Genomic DNA, 22703 nt, shown 5'->3' on the forward strand with positions numbered 1-22703 from the left:
AGAACAGGAGGGTCGATGTTCAATGAAATCAAAACTTTGGCTCAAAGACAGAACACAGCAAGTTTTACTAGATGACTATGCTTCAGGCTGGAGAATAGTAGACACTGGAATTCCCCATGAGTCTGTGCTCAGATTATTGATTTTTTTCACTACATGCTAATGACTTGAATCTTGGAATGCAGGAGTACAATTTCAAAATGTTATAATGACACTAAACTCAAAGGAATGGCAAACAGTGAGAAGAATATAGAATTGCCTACAACAAGATATAAATAAACTCATGGAATGGACAGGCAAATAGCAGAAGCAAGAGGTTATGCATTTAGGCAAAGGGACAAGAGAGAAAATAGTGTGCAGGTATAGATGGACTTGGAGTCTATTTGTTCATCTTTGAAGTAACAGGGTATATTGAGAAAGTGATCTACAAAACATAAACGATCTTGGATTTCATATATCGAGGCATTGAATACAAAAGTGGGTAAGTTGAAAGCCTTTATAAGGCTCTATTTATGTGCCGAATAAAGGATAGCATCTAGTTCTGATCAGCACACCTACTGTGGGATGTAAAAGCCCTCAGAAGAGAGAGAGAGTGCCGCAGAGATACACCATAATAGATCCAGAGCTGGACTTGATGGTACTCCTTCTATATCATAAATGACTCCATGACTATTTCATATGTTCTTCCTTTCTGATGTTCAAGTCGAAGAATTGGTTTCTGGCAAACTCTGAGCAAATTTGACTTCCTGCCAAGACATCTCCTTCTCCCTCTTCCAGCAACTCATCCTCCTCTTCACGGTAGGATGAGGTGCTTAACTCCAAGTTATATTGCTTTCTCAAGGGGAATACTTATCAGTTCAATCTTTTTTTTCTTTATTCATTCATGGGATGTGGGCATCACTGGCTGGGCCAGCACTTATTGTCTATCCCGAATTACATAGAGGGCTGTGATGAGTCAATGACATTACTGTGGGTCTGGAATCATATGAAGGTCAAACTGGGTAAGGACAGTTGTTTCCTTCCCTAAAGGATATCAGTGAACCAGACAGGTTTTTCCTGACAATTGGTAATGGTGTCATGGTCAACATTAGACTTTTAATTCCAGATTTTTTATTAAATTCAAACTTCACAATCTGCCATGGTGGGATTTGAATCCAGGTCCCCAGAACACAACCAGGTCTAATAATCTGATAATAATACCACTTGGCCAGCACCTCCCCACTTGGTACAACTGGTTTGTGAAAGTCCCCAAAAAAGTCCTTGAGCAACAACCATACCATTTCCAGTTTGCACTAATAACTTAAAACAACTTTAGAAAGTGTCAAACTCTTGTAAAATAGCAACAACGGCCAGAAGAAATCAATTAGCAAATAACTTGAGAGAAATTGATGGTCCCTTAAACAGTTTTGGAGGGGTAATCTTGCTACTATATGTGGTTAAGAAATTAAGTAATATATGGAGCCTTTAGCTCTAAAATGGCAGCACTGGTGTCAAGTCAGTATGACCAACTTGCTCCATGTAGCTCTGGTGTCATACCCACACCAACATGATTTTCAGCATTTCTTGCCTCAAAAAACATAGATTTATATTACACAGATGCCACTTGAGATATCAAACCATTGGTGTTATTGATATGACTACTGTGTGGAGTAACATTATTAAATAAGTCAATTGGAGAGCACCAGAGTCATGCAACCGGGCACCAATGGCCAACACCCTAGAGTTTCTACTTGGCCAGAGCTTGGAGACTAGCAGATTGTTCATTGGAACTATCAGATAAAGTTGACAAATGGGTCAGAAAGACTAATAGTGGATAGATCCATTGACTTTTCAGTCCATAATATTTTCTGTAAGCTTGTTTAATTTCACTAATTTTCTCAGGTTTTAATCAAATGTTATCCAAAATAAATTATTTCATGATTCTGGTAAATCAATAATGTACATAAAAACTGACAAACTGTTTAGTCTAAAAATGTAATTCTGATTTGTTAATTTTTAAAAATTTAATGCACAGAAATTTATTCTCCATACATTTGTATGTTGTTGATACATTCTCAGCTGTCAAAACAAGCAGGTAATTTTTCAATGTTATCAAATTGATCTCTTGCACTTGATTTATGATTCTCACTTCTATCAATATTGCTTTGGTTCCATCTACAAATTGTTCTTAGTAACTCCCTTGCAAATTGCCCACTAGTATCAATAATATTCACTAATCAAATATTCTACAGGATTTTTTTAATGCTAAGGCAGATTGAAAGGTTTATTAAAACCAAGATAATGTGGATGTTTGAAATCTGAAACAAACACAGAAAATGAAGGAGAAACTCAAAAGGCAGCATCTCTGGAGAGAGAAGTTCCAAAGAGGAGTCATTTGGACTCTTTACCTTTCTTGTTTCTTTCTCCACAGGTCTGCTGCCAAACCAGAGCCTCTCCAGCATTTACTGTGTTTGTTTCTGAAAGCTTTAATGTTTGATTTGGAAAAAACGTGATTAAGGATACATTTTTAAAATAAAATAGTAAATGTGATTGCCTACCTTTTTAACTTTATGAACCATGAAATGAAAAGCCATATAAGCTAGGGGAGCATTTCTCCTCCCAAGCCTCAGCAATGCACTGCTTGTCAGAACAATATGTGATTAACGCTTTATTTGAAACGTTTAATTCTGCCTTCTCTCCACAGATGCTACCAAACTTGCTGCATTTTCGTGCAGTTTCTGCTTTTGTTTCTGATTTCCCGCAGTTCTTTGGTTTTTTGATATGAGATTGAAATTGTCTTTTGCGGCACTTTTACAATTGCTTCTGCGTTATCATTCTTCACAATTGCAGTTTAATGTAATGTCACTTCAGAGCCAGAAGTAGCAAGGCATCACCTCTGTTGGTGCCTTCCAAATTATTCTCAGCCTTCCATATTGTCAACACTACTTACTGTTGAATATTTGTAAAATATTGCTTGATAAATTCTACTCGGCTCATAAGAACTGATTATTTGTTTTTTGTCAGGTAAAGCACAACTGAGACTCCACTCTTATAAATTAAGAGCTCTGGTAATTTTTTTGTGTACACAGAGAAAGTAAGAGATAAAAAGTAAAGTGTGAAGTTAAAGCTAATGGATAGGAGAAGATGGAATGTTACATAGTAGGTTTAAAATGCTCTATGGAAAGCAAGAGAAAAGCTTGAATGTCAGCATGTTTGACAAGACCTCTCAAAAGGTTAAGTCATAAGATAGAGCCCATTGTGTTGAAGGTGTTATATTGATGCGGATAGAGAATTGGAGAATAAGAGTAGAGAAGTCTTACTGCAACTGTTCAAGGTACAAGTGAGGCCACATCTGTGAGCAGTTTTGTTCCCCTTATTTAAGTATAGATATCATTTCAATGGATGCAGTTCTGGAAAGGTTCATTGTGATGATCCCTAGTATGGAAGAATTGTCTATTGAGCAAAGGCTAACTGGCTTGGGAATCTACTCATGGAGTTTAGAAGAATAAGAGGTGATCTTATTGAAACATATAGGGTTCTTAAAGGGAAAATGCTGAGAGGATGCTTCCCCTCATGGGACCAGAGGGCACAATCTCAGAATAAAGGGGTGCCAATTTAAGACTGAGTTGAAGATGAATTCGTTCTCTCAGAGGGTGGTGAGTCTTTGGAATTCCTTGCCACAGAAAGCTGTGGGGGCAGAGTCCTTGTGTATTTTTAAGGCTGAGATAGATAGATTGTTGATCGGAAGAGAAGTCAAGGGGTACAGGGCAAAGGTCAGGAAAGTGGAAGTGAGGAATGTTAGACCAACCTTGATCCTGTTGAATGGCAGAATAGGCTTGAGGAGCTGAATGGCTTACTCATGTTCCTGTTTCTCATGGTCTATTTTATTGAGGGATAATTCCTATGTCTCTTTGATTTTTTTATATGTCTGTAAGCTAGTCTCTGTCATTTAAAAACTCTTTAACTCCTGCTGTTGGGTTTTGTGTTTTGATTTCAAGTAGTTGTTATTAAAGTGTGAAAATTTTTAACAATTAATATACATGGGGAGAAGGATTAATTATCCTAAGCTGATGACAATGAAAAATTCTATTTTTTTTCATTGATTAAAAGACTGAGAGGTTGCAGAGTTCTGTCTCTTTAATAGCCTACTTTAAGAGGTTCTAAAAACAGTTGTTACCCTAGCTTTATGTTTGAGTTCAAAAGCATTGTATTGTGAGAATCAACCTGTGGACTGGGTCATGCTTAGTTGTGACTGTCCAATGGTTGTGAGGAGGAGGGGGTTGGCCCAATAGGGGGCTGTCCACAGAATCCTGGAGAAAATGGGAAACTCAGGTCTGGGAATGGAGTTCATTGGACTTGCTGACTAAGGAAATAATTACAATGAAAGGGGCAATTTAAGATACAGGAGTAGGATCTCATGGACTATAGGCACTTGGAAGAATTGTAAATTCTGAAGGTGACAGCATGTAATTGAAGATGCATTCTTAGACATTGCCCACTCCTATGAAGTGATTCCACGTCCTTGAGTCCAGGTTCTTGTCATTGATCATCATGGTTGTTTTGACATACTTTAGAGTGTGTCATTGGAAGGTTTCCTTCCGGTGTCCTAAATGGTTCATCTCTCCTCTTTCCACCTTCTCCACCAAGGCTTTCAAACTTGCTACTTCTGGCTCTGAAAGCATTGGAGCCCACATCCTCCCATGATACACCAACCTTCTCTCTAGCCCAGATCAGATTTTCTGTACAACTGTCAGAACATGCTCCGACCAAATGCACCTCCTCTTTAAGAGGTGCAGACTGCCTTTAATTTGCATGAGATACTCATTTAACATTGAGTGTGCAGTCAATGATTTTCTCAGTTTTGTTGGATCTTGAATTTGTTGAATTAACAATCATTCAAAGGAAGTGGCAGTACAAAGTTGGCAATGTTGTCTGCCTAAAATTGAATGGGCGCAGGTTAATCGTGCATCTCAATCCTGTCAATAATAAAACCCCGTCAAATTTAACACCCTACTCCTTTAGTAAACTGATGATTGGACACTAACTTGCATGGTGTTCCATACTATCTTTTTAAAATTACACAAAACTTAGCAAAGCAGTAATGACTGTGAAAAGTGCCTTCCATGTTTAATAGCTCAGGAATATTTTGTTGGGAGAGAATAAAGATTCAAAGAGGATTGGGAGTTGTTTTGCATTGGTTAATAACCTAATTAACAATCACATCTGAAATTACAATACTTAGTATTTTCCATATTTGTTCTGGATTTCTTGCTCAATGTGACTATTCAATTAGATTTAATTAAGCAATAACAATTGAATGCTTGCTAAATTAAAGATAACTAAGTTTCTCAAACAAAAAAAAACAGCTGTGGTGAATGGAATATTCTAACTACTCTTCTAGACTGACTGAATCATACCTCTGCTAGGAACTAATGTCATTTGTTTTAGAGGCAGAATCATGATTTTAAAATGCTTGGTGTGCAAATGATCCAGTCCTGCGTTGCCAGTCAGGTAACTTGACTTCTGGCAATACTGTCAAGTGATAGAAGACTTCCAACAATGTTATGATAGGAAGATAGGATTCTCTAATTAAATAAAAGTGTTGATACATATTCAATAATTTTACTTGGGAATACCCAAGGCTTAAAAAAATCATGACACAAGTCGTAAGAATAACTTGGACAGGGCATGTTTTAATAAAACTATATACATTGGTTGATTTAGAGATGCCAGTGTTGGACTGGGGTGTACAAAGTTAAAAATCACACAACACTAGGTTATAGTCCAACAGGTTTAATTGGAAGCTTAGTAGCTTTTGGGGCGGCGCTCCTTCATCAGCTGGTTGTGACAACCATGTGATGAAGGAACGACACTCCGAAAGCTAGTGTGCTTCCAATTAAAACTGTTGGACTATAACCTGGTGTTGTGTGATTTTTAACTTTGTACATATATTGCATGTGTGTATAACACTTTAGATGATTCCACGTTACCTTATTTAACATTTTTGCATCAACCTTAACTTGCACTTTGGTGAGCTTGTTCAAAAGTCTAAAAATATTTAATTAACCTATTCGCACATTTTCAAAAATATGTATTTACTTTATTGATGAAGATAATTTTCAATGCAAGATGCTTTCCAGATAAAAATTTTCAAAATAATGGCTTAATACATTTTTTTCCCATGTGTAAAACTTTCCTTCCTTTGTTGTGGTTCTGTTCTCTGAGCTGGAAGTTTTTGCTGCAAACGTTTTGTCCCCTGGCTAGGCGACATCATCAGTGCTTGGGAGCCTCCTGCGAAGCGCTTCTTTGATGTTTCCTCCGGTGTTTATAGTGGTCTGTCCCTGCCGCTTCCGGTTGTCAGTTTCAGCTGTCCGCTGTAGTGGTTGGTATATTGGGTCCAGGTTGATGTGTTTGTTGATGGAGTTTGTGGATGAATGCCATGCCTCTAGGAATTCCCTGGCTGTTCTCTGCTTGCCCTATGATAGTAGTGTTGTCCCAGTCGAATTCATGTTGCTTGTTGTCTGCGTGTTTGGCTACTAATGATAGCTGGTCGTGTTGTTTCGTGGCTAGTTGATGTTCATGTATGCGGATTGTTAGCTGTCTTCCTGTTTGTCCTATATAATGTTTTGTGCATCAAAGAAGCGCTTCGCAGTAGGCTCCCAAGAACTGATGATGTCGCCTAGCCAGGGGACGAAACGTTTGCAACAAAAACTTCCAGCTCGGCGAACAGAACCACAACAACGAGCACCTGAGCTACAAATCTTCGCACAAACTTTTCCTTCCTTTCCTAACCAGTTTAGCCTGCTGCTGATTTACAAACTCCCTTCCTGATCTCTCTCTGTTCCTTTCACTTTTCTGCCTAACCCTTCTCCCTTCACTTCAGCACATAATTGATAATATTATTTCAACCATTTACATCCTAGTCTTTGGAAAGTCCCCTCTAAATCTTTCCACTTCTCTCTCCTCCTCCAAGGTCCTTGAAATACAACTGTTTAAACATTCGTCACAATTTTTCATACAGCATTTATTTTCTTTGTTTATATGTGAAGTACTCTGCTATTGCACATTACAGAACTTGATAAATGCAAGTCATTATTAATAACAGATTACAGCATATGATAAATATATCCTAATGGCAGTATAAAAGTATTGCAGGGAAAGCCATTTTCATGTCAATCAGTGAGCATGTTTAAGCATAAATCAAATTTTTAGCAACAAGTCATTAAACTAGTTGTCAAAGCCTGGCCTCATGGTATAAACTGTTGTAAATTCAGAGATTGCAATTAGAATTTTAAATCACAAAAGCTGAACAAACTATCCACTTAATCCTATTCTCCTGCCCTCACCACACATAATTTAATGTTTATCTTTCAAATATTAAATCATTTTCATTTTAAAAGTTAACAGGATTCTGCTTCAGTCACTGTTTCTGGTTGGGAAAATGCTTTAGCTATTCTTGGTAGCAGATATTTTCTGTCCTCTACTATAACCCATTTATTAAGGATTTTAAGTCTAAAGGCACTTCATGGTTCCTCAGACCAATGTGATTTTTTTTTTGCTTGTTAAACCGGTTCATAAGTTTGAATACGTTTAGCAGATTTTGTCATTTTCAGCACTGTTCTAATGAACCATTTCCTGGTTTCTTTAATCATTCTCTACAACTAAAGCTTATTATTATAGTTGTCATTTCAGCAAACTTCTTCTGCAAATCTGTCAATGGTCAAAACATTCTCCCTTAAGTACATCGCCCAAACTAGAACTATGGTCTTAAATTTGGCAGATTTAATATTAACTCATTAGTTTTTTTTATTCAACTGACCATTTATTAAACAGCTTAGATAACTTTTCATCCCTCTTTAAAATATTTCTGGGACTGTCTTTCAACTACCATCATTCATTTCTCTTCTCATTTGAAAAATGAGATGCAGGTTTTGAAACGATTGTAACAAGGTCAGCAAACTCATAGAATATGAGTTCCCTGATTGGGCCTGTTAATCTGGTCCAATCAGGCAGCCCTGGCTGACATATAAAAAAGGATGAGTGTCAGAGATACTGATTCTCTGGTCCCTGACTCTGTATGAGGCAATATTATGGTCAAGGAATGTTTGCGTACAAATGAAGGATGACTTAATGACGGGTTACTGGCGTCTGCAGAGTTATTGCAGGCATGTTGTCTGCTGCATTAATACTCATACCACTCTCGGGCAGGGCTGTAAACAGGTGAGCAGTTTTAATAGCATTGGTATGCAGTGTATGAATACATCAAGTTGTAGGTTACACTTATTGTCAGACCTTGTTTGCAATTTTCAGTTAGAAATTGTTAGTCCTTGAATTGTCCATATATTTTGTGTCCCAGCTCTTCACCAGCATTCAAATGAGGCTTGTACCTAAAAGATAGTTTAACTCCTTCCTATGCTCACTTTGGTCATTAAACAAGGGCCCCACCTGTGATATCATGACTATTTTGGATAGAAGTAAAATTTCTCCTAAATGCCCATGTATATTAACATCAAAATCTTTGCAATGCATGTATTCTCCTTATTCCTCCCCATTATATACAAGTTTGTATTTCTCTGCATTTGATCATACAGCTGTCAGCCTAAATGACTAACCTAAAGTATAAATCTCCTTCCCAAAATGCTGTTGAGGTTTGGTCAATTGATGTTGAAATTCAGATTTACTAGGCAAGAGTACTAAGAGTTATGGAAGGAAGGAAGGTAAATGGAGTTAAAATAATGATAAGCCATGATATAATTGAATGGCAGAACAGACTGAAAAGTTAAATAACTAGCGCTTTATATATTCCTGCCTATGTCCTCTTGAATAGCTTATTGTCCTCGTCACTGGTAACCATGTATTATGTCTCACAGTCAGTGTACATTTAAGAGATAGGCTCATGAGATTATCACTGAATCACAGCATATGACCTGAGGGCATAAAGATTTCATACTCCATCTCACCTCACATCGTCTGAAACATGATACTCTATTGGAAGCATGCTCCCCCACTGTAACAATAGCTTAATACTAACCCATACACACATGTTTGAGGAATGTAATGTTTTTATGCACTAACTAGTTGTAATAAATGTAAGCTGAGTTCATCAATATTACGATATCCACACCCAGTTTCTTATTTTATGGTGGATAACAGAAGCATTACCCCATCAAGTAAAACGCCCCTTTGGAGGCAAACTTGCACCATGGTGACCACCGATAAAATACTTCACATGGTTTTCCAGACAACTGGCATCATTTGAAGACCAACTGGATGACAGATTTGAAGAGTTAATGGAACAGTTCCTCAAGCTTAAGCAACATTTTCTCCAAGTAGAGAAAGCTGTTCAGTTCTGTAGATAGGGCATTAACCATTAAGAAAACAGAACACATTTATTTTTGTTTAAATGTGAGTTTTGACAAGATAAAAGCAATTTTTAAGACTGTATTGTTTAAAGTAAGAAAATAAAAATGTGGCGGTGCACGCTAGTGCATTGCAGTACAAAAAGCTATGAGGACTAGAATGCTCTGTTCCTAAAGTTGAATAAATTAGTAACAGTTTCTTATACCAACTGCTACAAAGTCTTTCACATTAAGGAAAGGGAAATTTTCAAACTTACGTTGATATAAAACCAGAGCAACATGCTTTAATGTGGCAGATTCAACATTATTAAAGTGGAAATACAATAGCAAAAACCATCTTACAGATTGGGTTGTATCCAGTGACACCCTTTCTGCATTACAATTGTCTGAATAAAAATGGAGTTCTATTTTACAGGTCTAGTGATGGATGATCCCGAGGAGAGCTCTAAAAGTTTTGCTTGAAATTACCAAGAGGAGCTTTGCAGAATTAACATGCCTGGCCTTTTCATCAGATAGGTTCCAAAAGGTTCTTGAAGACCAGCACAAGATAACAATTAATAGACTCCAACATGTAGCAACCTCAAGAGTGCATTGACCAGTTTCCCAGTAAATGCTGCAGAGGGCATGAGTGTGACTTTTGCAAAAAGGATATGTCATAGGGCCCTTTGTCATCACCTCTACACCAATTCAAACCTTTAGGAAGGATCTTTTAGTCAAGAAAATGACTAAATGATGTAATACTTGAAAATGTATAAGTCACTAATGGATGCCAACAACAATTACCTTTTTATAAATACATTCATTAGGTGGGGGCATCGCTGGCTAGCCAGGATTTATTGCTCATCCCTTATTGTCTACATGGCAGATAAGAGTCAATCACATTGCTGTGGATCCTGGAGTCACACGTAGGCCAGATCAGGTAAGGATGGCAATTATCTTTACAAAAGGACATTAGTGAACCAGATGAGTTTTTCCAACTATCAATATTGATTCCACGCTTATCATTAGATCTTGCATTTTTTAGCAGCAAGGAACCTTATAACTACACACTGTTGTGAGTACTGTTAACACAGCTGATTGATCAGGTAGTCCTGGAACCTTGGCTTGTAGATAGGCTGCAGCCAAGGGACGTATACAAATTGAATAAGAAGCTGATTAGTCCATTGACTAGTGACAAGTTGTTGATGACATAGGTCTTCAGCCTGTCAAAAAAATAAATGATTGATTGGCTCCCAGGTAAATGGATAACTTGGAAATGTAAACATTTGGGAGAATTAATGGGAACACTGCAAAGATAGGTGCTATATCTTTTCTCTGCAGTAAAATGCCTCTCAAAGCTGTAGACAGCCAGTTTATTTCCCCTTTTCCAGTTGCTGTAAACTGTGGCTCTTTGCAAGAAAGCTAGAGACATAAGTGTGAACAGGCTACCCTCTACCTTCTGCAAGTAAGTGAAAGTTTTTGGAGAAGAAGAATCAAGGAGCAGCACATCCTGACAAACCATTTCAGCAGACTCTGAGAAGAAGGATAATTGAACTGTCTTCCTAGTCTTTCTCTCCACCTTTAATATCCATGTTTCTTTCCTATCTGTGTCCATTCGCATGTGTATGTGGAGGGGGAATTTAGAAGGGGTTAGAATTTTAACTAATAGAATTTTATGTCAACAGTTCATAATTGTTTAACTGAAGACAAAATCTATTTACTTATTATAAATAGCAATTCTTGCTAAGCACAGGAATCTGATCGACAATTTCTTTCAACCTGGGTCTAAGAGACAGGCAAATTGAGGATTTTTGTGCACTGTTCTAAAATCTTTAAGTTTTGTGACATGCACAATACCCCAGAAAGGCAAAACAAAGCCAGGTACAATGATAATTACATTTGACACACCACCCTTCCCAAAGATAAACCAGGACAATTCCACTTGATCCACATATGGATACTGAACACTTTAAAGATGATGACTTTCTCAAGGTTCATCTGTTTTTCTTTGGCCAGTGTGAATAGATACAATTAGCAGTTTTTGAGTTTGAGTTTAATTTATTGCTGTCACATGTACTGAGATAAAAGATGAACAACTGCAAAAATTGCAAAACATCATTATCTAGCCTGAAGATGAGACAAAATTAATGAAATATTTGAGAAGATTTGTTCATTTCGGCCATAAAGAGATGAACCTGGTACATCACAACAAGTCAATATGAAGGGCAAATAAGCCCTAATACCAGAGACATGATGCTAAGATGTCATACGTATGGGTATTGAACGTAGAAGACAGTTAGCACATGTGTTTGAGTTCTGACTAGGAATGAATCAGAACATGTAACAACATTTGAAGGCATGTGAGGCATGCCAAACATATCGACCCCAGAGAGACAGCTTTCATATTTACACAATGTTCCATCTACCCCTTGGACAAAAGTAGCTACAGTCCTACTCAAAATGCACAGGGAAGATTATATTCTTATAGTGGATTACTTCTCCATATTTTCCATTGTTTGATATCTTAGCAATGCAAACAAGGCCATGGTTGGTGCAATTTTTCAGTTTATTAACTCTCTTTAGTTTATTTGGTGTCCAGGGATGGGTAGTGTCAGCCAATGGATCACCATTTGCTGACAAACTATTTCAAGGCATTTACTAAGTGGATGACATCAATACCCCACCACGCACATTCAAATAACCTCCCAGAATATAATGGTATGTACTATGAAATCAATGATCGTGTAATGTCAAGCAACAAAGCAAGATTTTCCCATTGCATTGCACAAAAACACAATAATATCTATGGGAAAAACATTACCATCTCCGACACAACTTATGGTTCAAAGGCAAGTGCAAAACACTTTGCTCAGCATTCCAAACATTACAAGACACTGGTCATTCATCTTTAAAGATAGAAAAGAATGAAAGAGATACATGATGAATGTGCAGTTAGGGAACTACTAAAACATTGCACCAGACAGAGTATGAGTTAGAAATCCAAATACTTGTATGCCAGTACAGTGTTATAAAATATGCAACCAGCCCAAATCATATGGTCATTATTGATGGTGCTACACTGCAAAGGAAACAGAAGCCAGTTCAGACCAATGTTTGACACAGCAGTCATGCCCAAAGGCAGTAAGGAAGAATGCTCCAATGATGATTATGTGGTGATGCTGAATGACAACAACCAGCAACAAGACCAACTAAGTTATCAACAGGCACAACAGAGAACAACATATATCTCTCCAGATGGATATATGATCACCACATCTGATGAGTTCTCAAAAGCTGCAAAGGATTACACTGAAGATTGAAATATTAGTCTTGTAAAGTGTTGTAAATTAAGTTTTGCATAATTATCAAATTGACAGCACATGCCTATGTACGACCATGTGTATCTTTTTAGGATAAGTTTATATCTTTGGAGAAAGTGGGATGTTGTGTCATGTCTCAGCACACCTTTAAGAGATAGGGTCATATGACACAACTAACATGGCATGTGACATTAGGGCATAAAATTTTCATTTTCCATCCTATCTTGAATCACTTGAAGCATGATGCTCTACTGGACATATGTTCATCTGTTGTAACTTTATAGCTTAATACTAGCCCAGACGCTTAAGTGCGTAAAGAATGTAATATTTGCATATAATTGTTAGTTGTAATTAATGTCTATTAGATTTTTCAACACTGTGATACTCATACCCAGTTTCTTATGTTACAGTTAACGTAAGTATTGTTGCTGGAGGTAGGTCATACCAAATCATGCACGATAAAGTTTTTCTTCTTAGTGTTGATCCCAAACTGACCTTTCCACACCGTGGATGCTACTATCTACATCATTTCAAACTGAAAAACATCCAACTCCTACCCATTAAACAAATTCCTATTCCCTTCCATTGGAATATATTTCAATTTGAAAAAAAACATATCTCAAGGTGTAAGTGCATTTAAAATCTTTCTCTTAAATTTTACAACTGGAAAATGGTTGCACTTTGAGCCCAGTGATACTAGCTCTAAATGTGGTCAACAACACTACAATTAAAATAGCTCCGTCAATGTCTAATGCATTTGTCCTGCTCTAGTTTCCAAAGTTAGCGGAGTGTTCTCAAAAATAATTTCAACTTTCCAAAACTGCATTGAGATTCTAATAATATTTTATCCTTGATCGACCTATTGCACCAACTTTGAGCATTATATGAATGTGATGGTGCATCATAGAACATTACTGATATTTATTTACCACAGTCATGGGTGAATGTTCATTTAGACAAAGCAAAATAACAATATTAAGAAACAGAGGCACAAATTAATTTTAAATAAATTATAATTGCACTGGCAAATCCTAGAAGATATGATCCCATTACGACACAATCAGTGAATACTTAAAAAAATCAACATACCAGCATACTACTGTATTCGCTGCTTTACATCTAGAAATAATATTTCTTTGTAATATAAACCTTTGAATCATTCTAAAAATGCTATAGTAATGTATTATTCTAATTCCATCAATATAGCTCAGGATAGGAAGACTGGTTCTGTCAGTATCTATACAAGGTTTGTACGTCAAAAAATCTTAACCTCCACATATTCTATTTGTGGTATTAGCAGAAATTAAGAAAATATGGGTTTTGTTTTTCTTTTTTTTTAAAAGTCAGTGATAAACTTCCATTTGCTATCAATTTACTGAAGGAAGTAGACTGGTTAATCTATTGATTATAGTATGTCAAGAGATTAGTAATTGGTAAGAGAGGCTCTTCAAACAAGCAGAACACTACTGTCAAACAATTGAAGGCATATATAAAATTCAAACATAACATGAATCAATGATAAGAGACAATTTATTGACTTACTTCCAATAATTTCTTAAAATTAAGGTAATCTCTACTAACCTTGACTTACAGACATACTTTACTGATAAAAAAAATTCCATGGGAATATTTGAAACGCAAGTAACAAATAATAAAATTGTGTTTGATCTATTTCCTCTGCAATTTTCATTTTGGGAGAGTCTTATTACAACCAAATGTACATAATAACATTTTTAACATTCATCTAATTAACTATCTATCTCTTAACTGCACATTCTTCTATCTACAATAAAAATCAAAAGAACTAACAATACTAGTCTCGTAATACCAGTATGATGGATGTTGAAATCCATACTGCTTCACAATATAAAATTGTGGTATTGTGTTTTGTTTCAATGCTTAGACCTTTTACAATAGCTATTGGCACACACATACTGGTTCCCTTCAGCCTTCAATATTTGTTGACCTGCTGCCAAACAAAGCATTTCTCCATTGGTCCAGTTCAACTACAATCAATGAAATCACAATTTATATGCTTAAAATAGTTATGTGTAACTTCCTGATTATTCAAGATTGAAAGAAGTTAAACACATAATTAAAAATGAGAAAAATATCTTAAAAATACGCTCTGACTTTTAAGTGCTGTCACTATACTGGAATTGCAATGATTTCCTAAATGTAATTTCACCCACATAAGGTATGAACTTTAAAAGATTGTATTTTCCTGAACAGTATACTGGAACAGCTAAAATAGAAAATGCTGGAAATGCTCAGCAGATGCAGTAGCTCTGTTTTTCTCTATACAGATGTCAAGGATTCAGAATTTTCTCTCGAACTTCTGACCCTAATGTCAGGAGCAAGATCAGAAGAGGTCTCCTAATTAGCTTCTTCTAAGTTTGCCAGCCAATCAAAGAAGGGTGGGATCTCAAGAGAATCAGCAGCCCAAGCGAAAAAGGTGACTCAGGTATTTTGGAGACTGCAAGAGTGCTTCAGTATGGAGGTTTTTTTAGATTAGATTACTTACAGTGTGGAAACAGGCCCTTCGGCCCAACAAGTCCACACCTACCCTCCCAGACCCAGTCCCCTACATTTACACCTTCACCTAACACTACAGGCAATTTAGCATGGCCAATTCACCTAACCTGCACATTTTTGGACTGTAGGAGGAAACCGGAGCACCCGGAGGAAACCCACGCAGACACGTGGAGAATGTGCAAACTCCACACAGACAGTTGCCCGAGGCGGGAATTGAACCCAGGTCCTTGGTGCTGCGAAGCAGTAGTGCTAACCACTGTGCTGCCCACACAAGCTCCCTAAGGTTGCTAATTATAAGCCTGAATTTCATGGAATGAAAACAAATGGGATTTACACCAGTATGGCAAGTGAGTTGGGGGGAAAACCACCTTCAATTAATTAGTTTCAGTGACAACTGTGGCCTTTTATAAGCAGAGGCTTCTCTTTGCTATATAGATCCTGTACCTCCAATTGCCTTACAGTTGCTGCATGCATTGTGGCTATCATTGAGTTGTGGCCTATGCAGCCAAAGGTTGTGGTACAGGGGTGGTATTAAGGTGGAGGAGGTTGCTCTACCACCTGCAAATATCAGAAGTATCAGCTCAATTTGGGGCATTAAGTATGCACTTTTGCAGAGCAGACAACTGATTTTCTCTGAATCCATCTCCAGGGAAAGATTGCCAGAGGGAGATATGCATTGGAATGCTATTCGACAATGCTTCTCCATATTTGCCCACTTGCTCCACCTCCATGCTTGCCTCCATAAGGCTGGGAAAATACAACCGCATGTTTCAGGTCAGAAAGATTCTGGTAAAAGATAATCAACTTGGAACATTAACTTGTTAAGCTGTTGCATGATTCCAGCACTTTGTATTTTCTACCTCTACAGTATTGTTGTTGGACCTTAACAACATCAACTTCACCATCAACAATACAATCTTATCTATTTTCAATTTTACTATTAAGAAGTAAAGGCAATGAATTTCTATCTTAATACAAATACTTTAAATTATTACTATGACATATATAAGACACCAAGGGGTATGGGGAAATGCAGGAGAATGACTTTTTTTTATTAGATTTCCTACAGTGTGGAAACAGGCCCTTCGGCCCAACAAGTCCACACCAACCCTCTGAAGAGTAACCTACCCAGACCCATTTCCCTCTGACTAACGCACCTAATACTATGGGTAATTTATCATGGCCAATTCACCTAACCTGCACATTTTTGGACTGAGGGAGGAAAACAGAACACCCGGAGGAAACCCACACAGACACAGGTAGAATGTGCAAACTCCACACAGACAGTTGCCCAAAGCTGGAATTGAACCTGAGACCCTGATGCTATGAGGCAGCAGTGCTAATCACTGAGCTACTGTGCCACCAAACACTTTCAGGTAGATCACCAGCCATAATCTCACTGAATGACACAACAGGCTTGACAGGGCGAATTACCTACTCCAGCTTGTGTGTAAAACCAGTTTCCTCAAGTCTAATAAGCAACGTCTGTATAACTACGTAACTTACTTCTGAAATATTTTCTGAACTGGTGTTATTTTTCCATCTTTGCTAGTCTTCAACATTACTTTGTCAATTGTTCCTTGAAGATATACAAGGCTTCTTTCTTATGTAATATTATCAATCCACTGGTGAGTCAATTCAGCTCTAGATAACATTGATTTCTGCTCTTGTTTGCAATCTTATACTTATTATTGGAGTACAAAAATCAAATATTGCCAGTTATTTGACTGTGAAATACACAGATCAAAATGTTGATGAACATTTCAGCAAATACAGAATATATTTTTCAAAAGCAACCAAAAATTATAACAACCAAAGGTAATACCTCAAAAACCAAAATGCTAAGCCACACAGAAAGCTTTTATATGACTACAAAATGATAGTGGAAAGAAAATCAGAGGTGAAATGATAGCATGTTACTATTAGTAATTCCTCTCCAGTTAATTGAGAAAGTATTTGAACATGAAGCAATATAAGTATACCTGTTTCCCATCCAGTGTGTACAAACGTTTAACTGCTCCTGAATCCAACTTGATGGCATCAGTGATATCTGTAAGAACCTGGTCAAATGAATGTGCAGTCTTTTTATTGAGCAGAATCCTAACAGCTTTTCGTGGCTTCACACCACTCCGAATGATGGTCACCAGCTTGGGCCGAATGAAATCTTTATTTTCTTTAGTCTCAGTGGAACTTGCTTTGGAACTACTGATAGATGTTGGTGTACGTGCAGTTGTAGTTGCCTTGACATTCACTGACCAGTTTGGGTTTACGTTCTTTGTGTAGTCCACTTTTCGAAATGATTCAAAAGATGCACAGACATAACTTTCCCCTATGGAAAAATAATGGTCCAATTCAATAAATACAAAGACAAGGTTCAGTCTAACAATCTAAAGGATAGCCTAGATAATCTGTAATCAGTTATAGCATTTCTAAACTTTAATGCAGTTTTTTACAATAAACTCTAAAATTTACTCCGAATAGCATTAATAAACTCTCAAATTTTAAGCTTCTGTTTGTTTATCTTTTTTCAGCCCTCTGGTCCTGAAGGAGCTTATTCATGCTGAGGCATAATTCTGTGGACAGTAGCACCCTTCAAACTCACCCTAATCATGATTGTTCATGGATGATGTAGGCTGAGGAAGGCATCTCAGTATATCCAAAATTGAATTCCACATGGGTATGCCAGTATAATGGTTCCGATATTGGGCTAAGGGCACTGAAGTAATCAATGTTAACCAGGTCAAGGTGGTGATTGGCTTGGAGGAAAACTTGCAGTTGATATTGTTTCCATGTATCTGCAGACAATGTCCTTCTAGATGGTGTTATTGTGGGTTTGGAAGGTCCAGTTTCAGGACCCTCAGTGAATTTCTGCAGTGCATCTTGTAGCTGGGGTGGTGCACACTGCTCCTACTGTATGTCAGTGGTGGAGAGACTGGATGTTTGTGGATGTGCTGCCACTCAAGCAGCTGCTTTGTCCTGGATAGTGTCAAGATTCTTGAGTTTTATTGGAGATAGGGTTCTCCAAACTAGTGGAGAATATTCCATGATACTTCTGTTTGTGCCTTGCAGATGGTGGACCAATTTTGGGGATCAATAGGTGTGTCACTTGCTGCAGTATTCCTAGCCTCTGACCTGTCCTTGTAGCCATTGTATTTATATAGCTACTTTAGTTCAAGTTCTAATTAATGGTAATACCATTGAATGTCAATGGGTGTGGACCTTGCCTGACACTTCTGTGGCATAACTTGCAACTTACTAGCTGATGTCTGGACGTTGGCCAGTTTTGTTACATACAAACATGGACTGTTTCTGGATCTGAAGAGTCACAAATGGTGTTGAACGTCATAGGTTTATCAGCAAATGTCACCACTTTTGACTTTAATAGAGGGAAGGTCACTGATGAAGCAGCTGATGATGGTTGGGCCTAGGACACTACCCTGATGAAGTCCTAAAACATGGTCCTGGATCTGAGATGACTGACCTCCAACAATTACAGTTGGTAGTATGATTTCCAATCAGCAGAGAGTTTCCCTGATTTCCATTGATTCCCACTATGCTAGGGCTCTTTGATGCCACAGCAGCCAGATGTGGCCTGGATGTCAAAGACAGTCACTCTCACTATTTATTTGGGGTTTAGCTCTTTTATTCATGTTTGAACTAAAGCCGTGATGAGATTTCCCAAACCCAAACTCACTCAAGCCCTCCTGATCATGGGACTTCCCTCACAATCAACAAACATGGATAGGGATCAGTGTAAAAAAGGAGGGATGCCATTTCACAGGTCACCAATATAAGTACTAAGACCATATGATAAGATGTAGCTGAACTGAGTTGGGAATAACTTCCTTGCTGAGAAAATAAATAGTGTACAGAAAGAACTTTAAACCAATAAAAGTCTAGGGGAAGGGGGACTGCTCAGGCAGAAATAAAAATAGCCTAAATAGATAAAATATACAATGATGTGAAATGAACAGTAAAAGGATATTTCTGTTAAAAACATCAGGGTATAAAGGTAGGACAGGGGCCCTTGCCAAATTGAAAGTTTTTTACACTATTTCACATTTCACAGAGTTCAAAACAAAAGAATTACTGCACAAATTCAGCTTAAAGGGTATAATCCTTGATTGGTAGTGACTATTGTGTTACAAGAACCCTATCTCGCATACATTAGGTATTTTTGATTAACCTGTACAAGCATATTATGACACATCTCTGAAGCAGCTTGGACTTCAACGTGGGCGTTCTGGCTCAGAGGAGTGACATTACCACTGTACTACAAAAGCCCTTCAAAGGTTAACTCTATCTCACACACATTAGGTATTTTCTGTTTTTACAGGTTGAATTATAGATATTTCCTAATCAACCTGTTGGGAGATGTCACAAAACACATCTGGAATAGGGAGGACTTGAACCCAGCCCTTTAACTCAGAGATAGGGACACTACCACTGCACCACGAGAGTCCACCTCTCATATATTAAATATTTCAAATTAACCTGTTGAGAGATGTTATTACACACTTCTGAGCAGGTGGAACTTGAAAAAAAACACCTGTTTACCTTACTACCTCTAACTACTTAGTAATTAACATTCATCAGCAGAGCCTCTTAGGCACAAATATAATGTTAGGTTTGAGAAGTTGAGGTTGTTCTCCTTAGACCAAAGAAGACTTCATAGGTGTGTACAAAATTATAACAAGTTTAGATAAGGGAAAGCTGCTGATGGTGCAAGCATTATAGGACACAGATTTAGGATTTTGAGCAAATGATGCAGGGTGATAAGGGAAATACACTTTATACTAATAGTAATTACTTGGAACTCTCTGCCTATAGTGACATTCGAAGTGAAGGCAAAGAATGATTTCAAAAGGTAATTGGATGGGTACATGAGGGAAATGAACTTACAAGAGCAGAGGTATAAAGCAAGGGAACAGGACTGATTAAGATTGCATTACAGAGAACCAGATTGGACTTGATTGGCCAAATAGCTTCCTTCTGTGCCATAATGATTTTATTACATCATTTCCCTTTTGACAACTTTCAGATTGTGACCTTGTATCAGTAAACTCGGTTTCTCTTACCAGAGGTGCAATCCCAATTTATTGAATTTTCCACTATTTTCTGGTTTTTATCTCAGGTTTCCAGCAACTTGCTTTTGGATTTCCCTTTTGTTCATTATTTCACCTTCTCATCCTGCTTAAAACCTATTATATTTCTAACTTTTCCAGTTTGACCTGAAACTCTTTCTCTCTCTACAGGTCCTGCCTGACCCATTGAATATTATCAGCACTTTTTGTTATTTATAAAGACTTAGACCAAGAAATTGGTGGCAACCTGGAATCCTTGGTAGTGAATTATATAAGAGTTTGGAAATAGGAAGGACAGAGGTTTGGAATTACTTTAGAATTATGACACTCGTAATGTCACCCTCAGATCTGTAATGAGGCCTCAGCTTGTCACAATCCTTGATTAAAATTATTTATAAATATAGAGTGTGGAGCATCTAAATTTGCTGCTGAAATATAGGGAGTACTTCAAATAGTGTAAATGAAAGCAGAAAGACTTAAAAGAAACTAATAGATTAACTGAGTGGGTAAAACTGGTTGATTTGTTTTGTTGTTGAGTTGCCATAGTCTTACCAGACCATAGGGGCTGCTCTTTTATTAGAGAGATGTGACTGGTAGTGATTTTAACCTGAAGGCCACAAAACCTCAGGCAAGGGAGGAGGTTGAGAAGGAAAGCCCTTCATGGTAACCTCTTACTGGTGCTTCAATATTAAAAGGCATCAACATATTTCACTTTGGATCTAAGAAAGATACGTCAGAGTATTTTCTAAATGTTGAGAAGTTAGATATTGTGGATGGTCATAGAGATTGAGGGATAAAAAAATCACTAAAAAGTAGTGGACAGGGTCAACAAGTAACTTCAAGGGCTAATGGAAAGTTGGCCTTTATTTCAAGGGGGCCGAACTCAAAAGCAGTGAATATTATCTTGAAGTTGTAGAAAGTTGTGGTTTGATGCCATCTGGAATACTGCATTCATATCAGTTCACACACCATGTATCCAAGGAGTAAGGAGGTGGTGGAATACAGATTCACCAGACTGATATTGGGCTAAAAAGGTTAAAATATGAGAACAGGTTGCATTGACTCAGCTCGAATTGACTTAATATAGAAAATTAAGGAACGGTCTAATCTCGATGTCTAAAATGATTAGGAGGATGACAATTTAGATAGGAAACTATTTATTCTGGTACAGAAACTCTGATTGAGAGGACAGTCCTTTAAAATTAGAGTTAACCTAATCAGAGTTGATGCCAGAAAACACTTCCTCACCAATGGTACCAAAAATAGGTCAGTCTGTTCAACACCAGCTCCATTGGCTTCATGCTCATTTTTGCTGGGGATCAGGTTCCCCTATCCCATCCCATCTGTTTTTCTAAACCTGTTTACTCCTTTTAAACTTTTAACATATAGTACATATTGTCCCTTTATTCCTCTTTCTGAAATGTACCAACTGAAATTTCTCTACAATAAATTTGATCTAAAATCTGTCTGATCACTAACTTGTCTCTGTCCTCCTAAAGTAGCATAGACTTCCTCAAGTTAGCTGTACCATAAATGCGAATCCACTCATAGTGTGTCCCCAACCCAGGTCTAAATCATTTAAGATTGATGGTTCCAAATTTGCCTTTGGATTTATAAGCTTTATAAAAACTGTAAAGTTTCCATAAGGAACACTTGGTTACCTGCAAATAGTAACATCAATACATCAATGTAGAGATACTGAATACGCTTAATATTGTATAAAATGCTCTGCTTTATTGCCCTCTCCCACAATTAAAGAATTTTAAAATTTTGAGTATATATAGTCCACCAACATACAGAAAATTGTAAATAACTTTATATCACTTTTAGTTTATTCACTCATGGGATGTGGACATTGCTGACTGAGCTGGAATTTATAGCCCGCCCTAGTTGATTTTGAGAATGTGGTGATGAGGGGTCTTCTTGAACCGCTTAGGGAGGTTCTGAAGGAATTTCTTTACTTGAGTAGTTGCTCATGCCATCATCCTCAAATTTGATTCTCAACTACTACTTGAAAGAAATGCACTGACCAAACTTGCACAATGAAAATGAATAATAATGTTCAAACATTTGAGAATTAAAGATAAAGCTAGAGAAATGTAATAAATTGGCTGAGGGACAAACAGAATGGTAATAGTTATGACAAATGTCAGATAGGTGGGATAGGGACTGAGGCAACACATGGGTACTCAAAAGCTTGATGTGTATATACCTGTTAAATGGAAAAGCAAAGTAACGTGGTCAGATGTACAAATTATGTTCACAGAATCCCTACAGTGAGGAAAGAAGGCCATTCAGCCCAACAAGTCCTCGGAAGAGCATCCCACCCAGATTCACCCCCCCCCCCCCAATCCCTATCATCCCTGTACACTTGCATTTCCCATGGCTAATCCACCTAATCTACACATTCCTGGACACCAGGAATTCCACCTAACCTAACCTGCAACTCT

At 37.5% G+C, this 22703-nt stretch overlaps 1 protein-coding gene across 4 annotated transcripts in view; it reads right to left on the reverse strand.

Annotated features, from left to right (window-relative positions):
• LOC148149819 (serine/threonine-protein kinase DCLK1) overlaps positions 1-22703 on the reverse strand; it is a 349709-nt gene that overhangs the window by 323620 nt on the left and 3386 nt on the right. For all 4 annotated transcript variants that reach the window (XM_087988259.1, XM_087988258.1, XM_087988261.1 and 1 more), the window contains exon 3: positions 17152-17498. In XM_087988259.1, the coding sequence (XP_087844385.1) occupies positions 17152-17498 (347 nt within the window). The remainder of the gene's footprint in view (positions 1-17151; positions 17499-22703) is intronic.

The sequence above is a fragment of the Chiloscyllium plagiosum genome, unplaced genomic scaffold (genome assembly GCF_037043375.1).
Source record: "Chiloscyllium plagiosum isolate Xiang-an unplaced genomic scaffold, Cpla_swu_hap1 HiC_scaffold_6, whole genome shotgun sequence".
Classification (NCBI taxonomy): Eukaryota; Metazoa; Chordata; class Chondrichthyes; order Orectolobiformes; family Hemiscylliidae; genus Chiloscyllium; species Chiloscyllium plagiosum.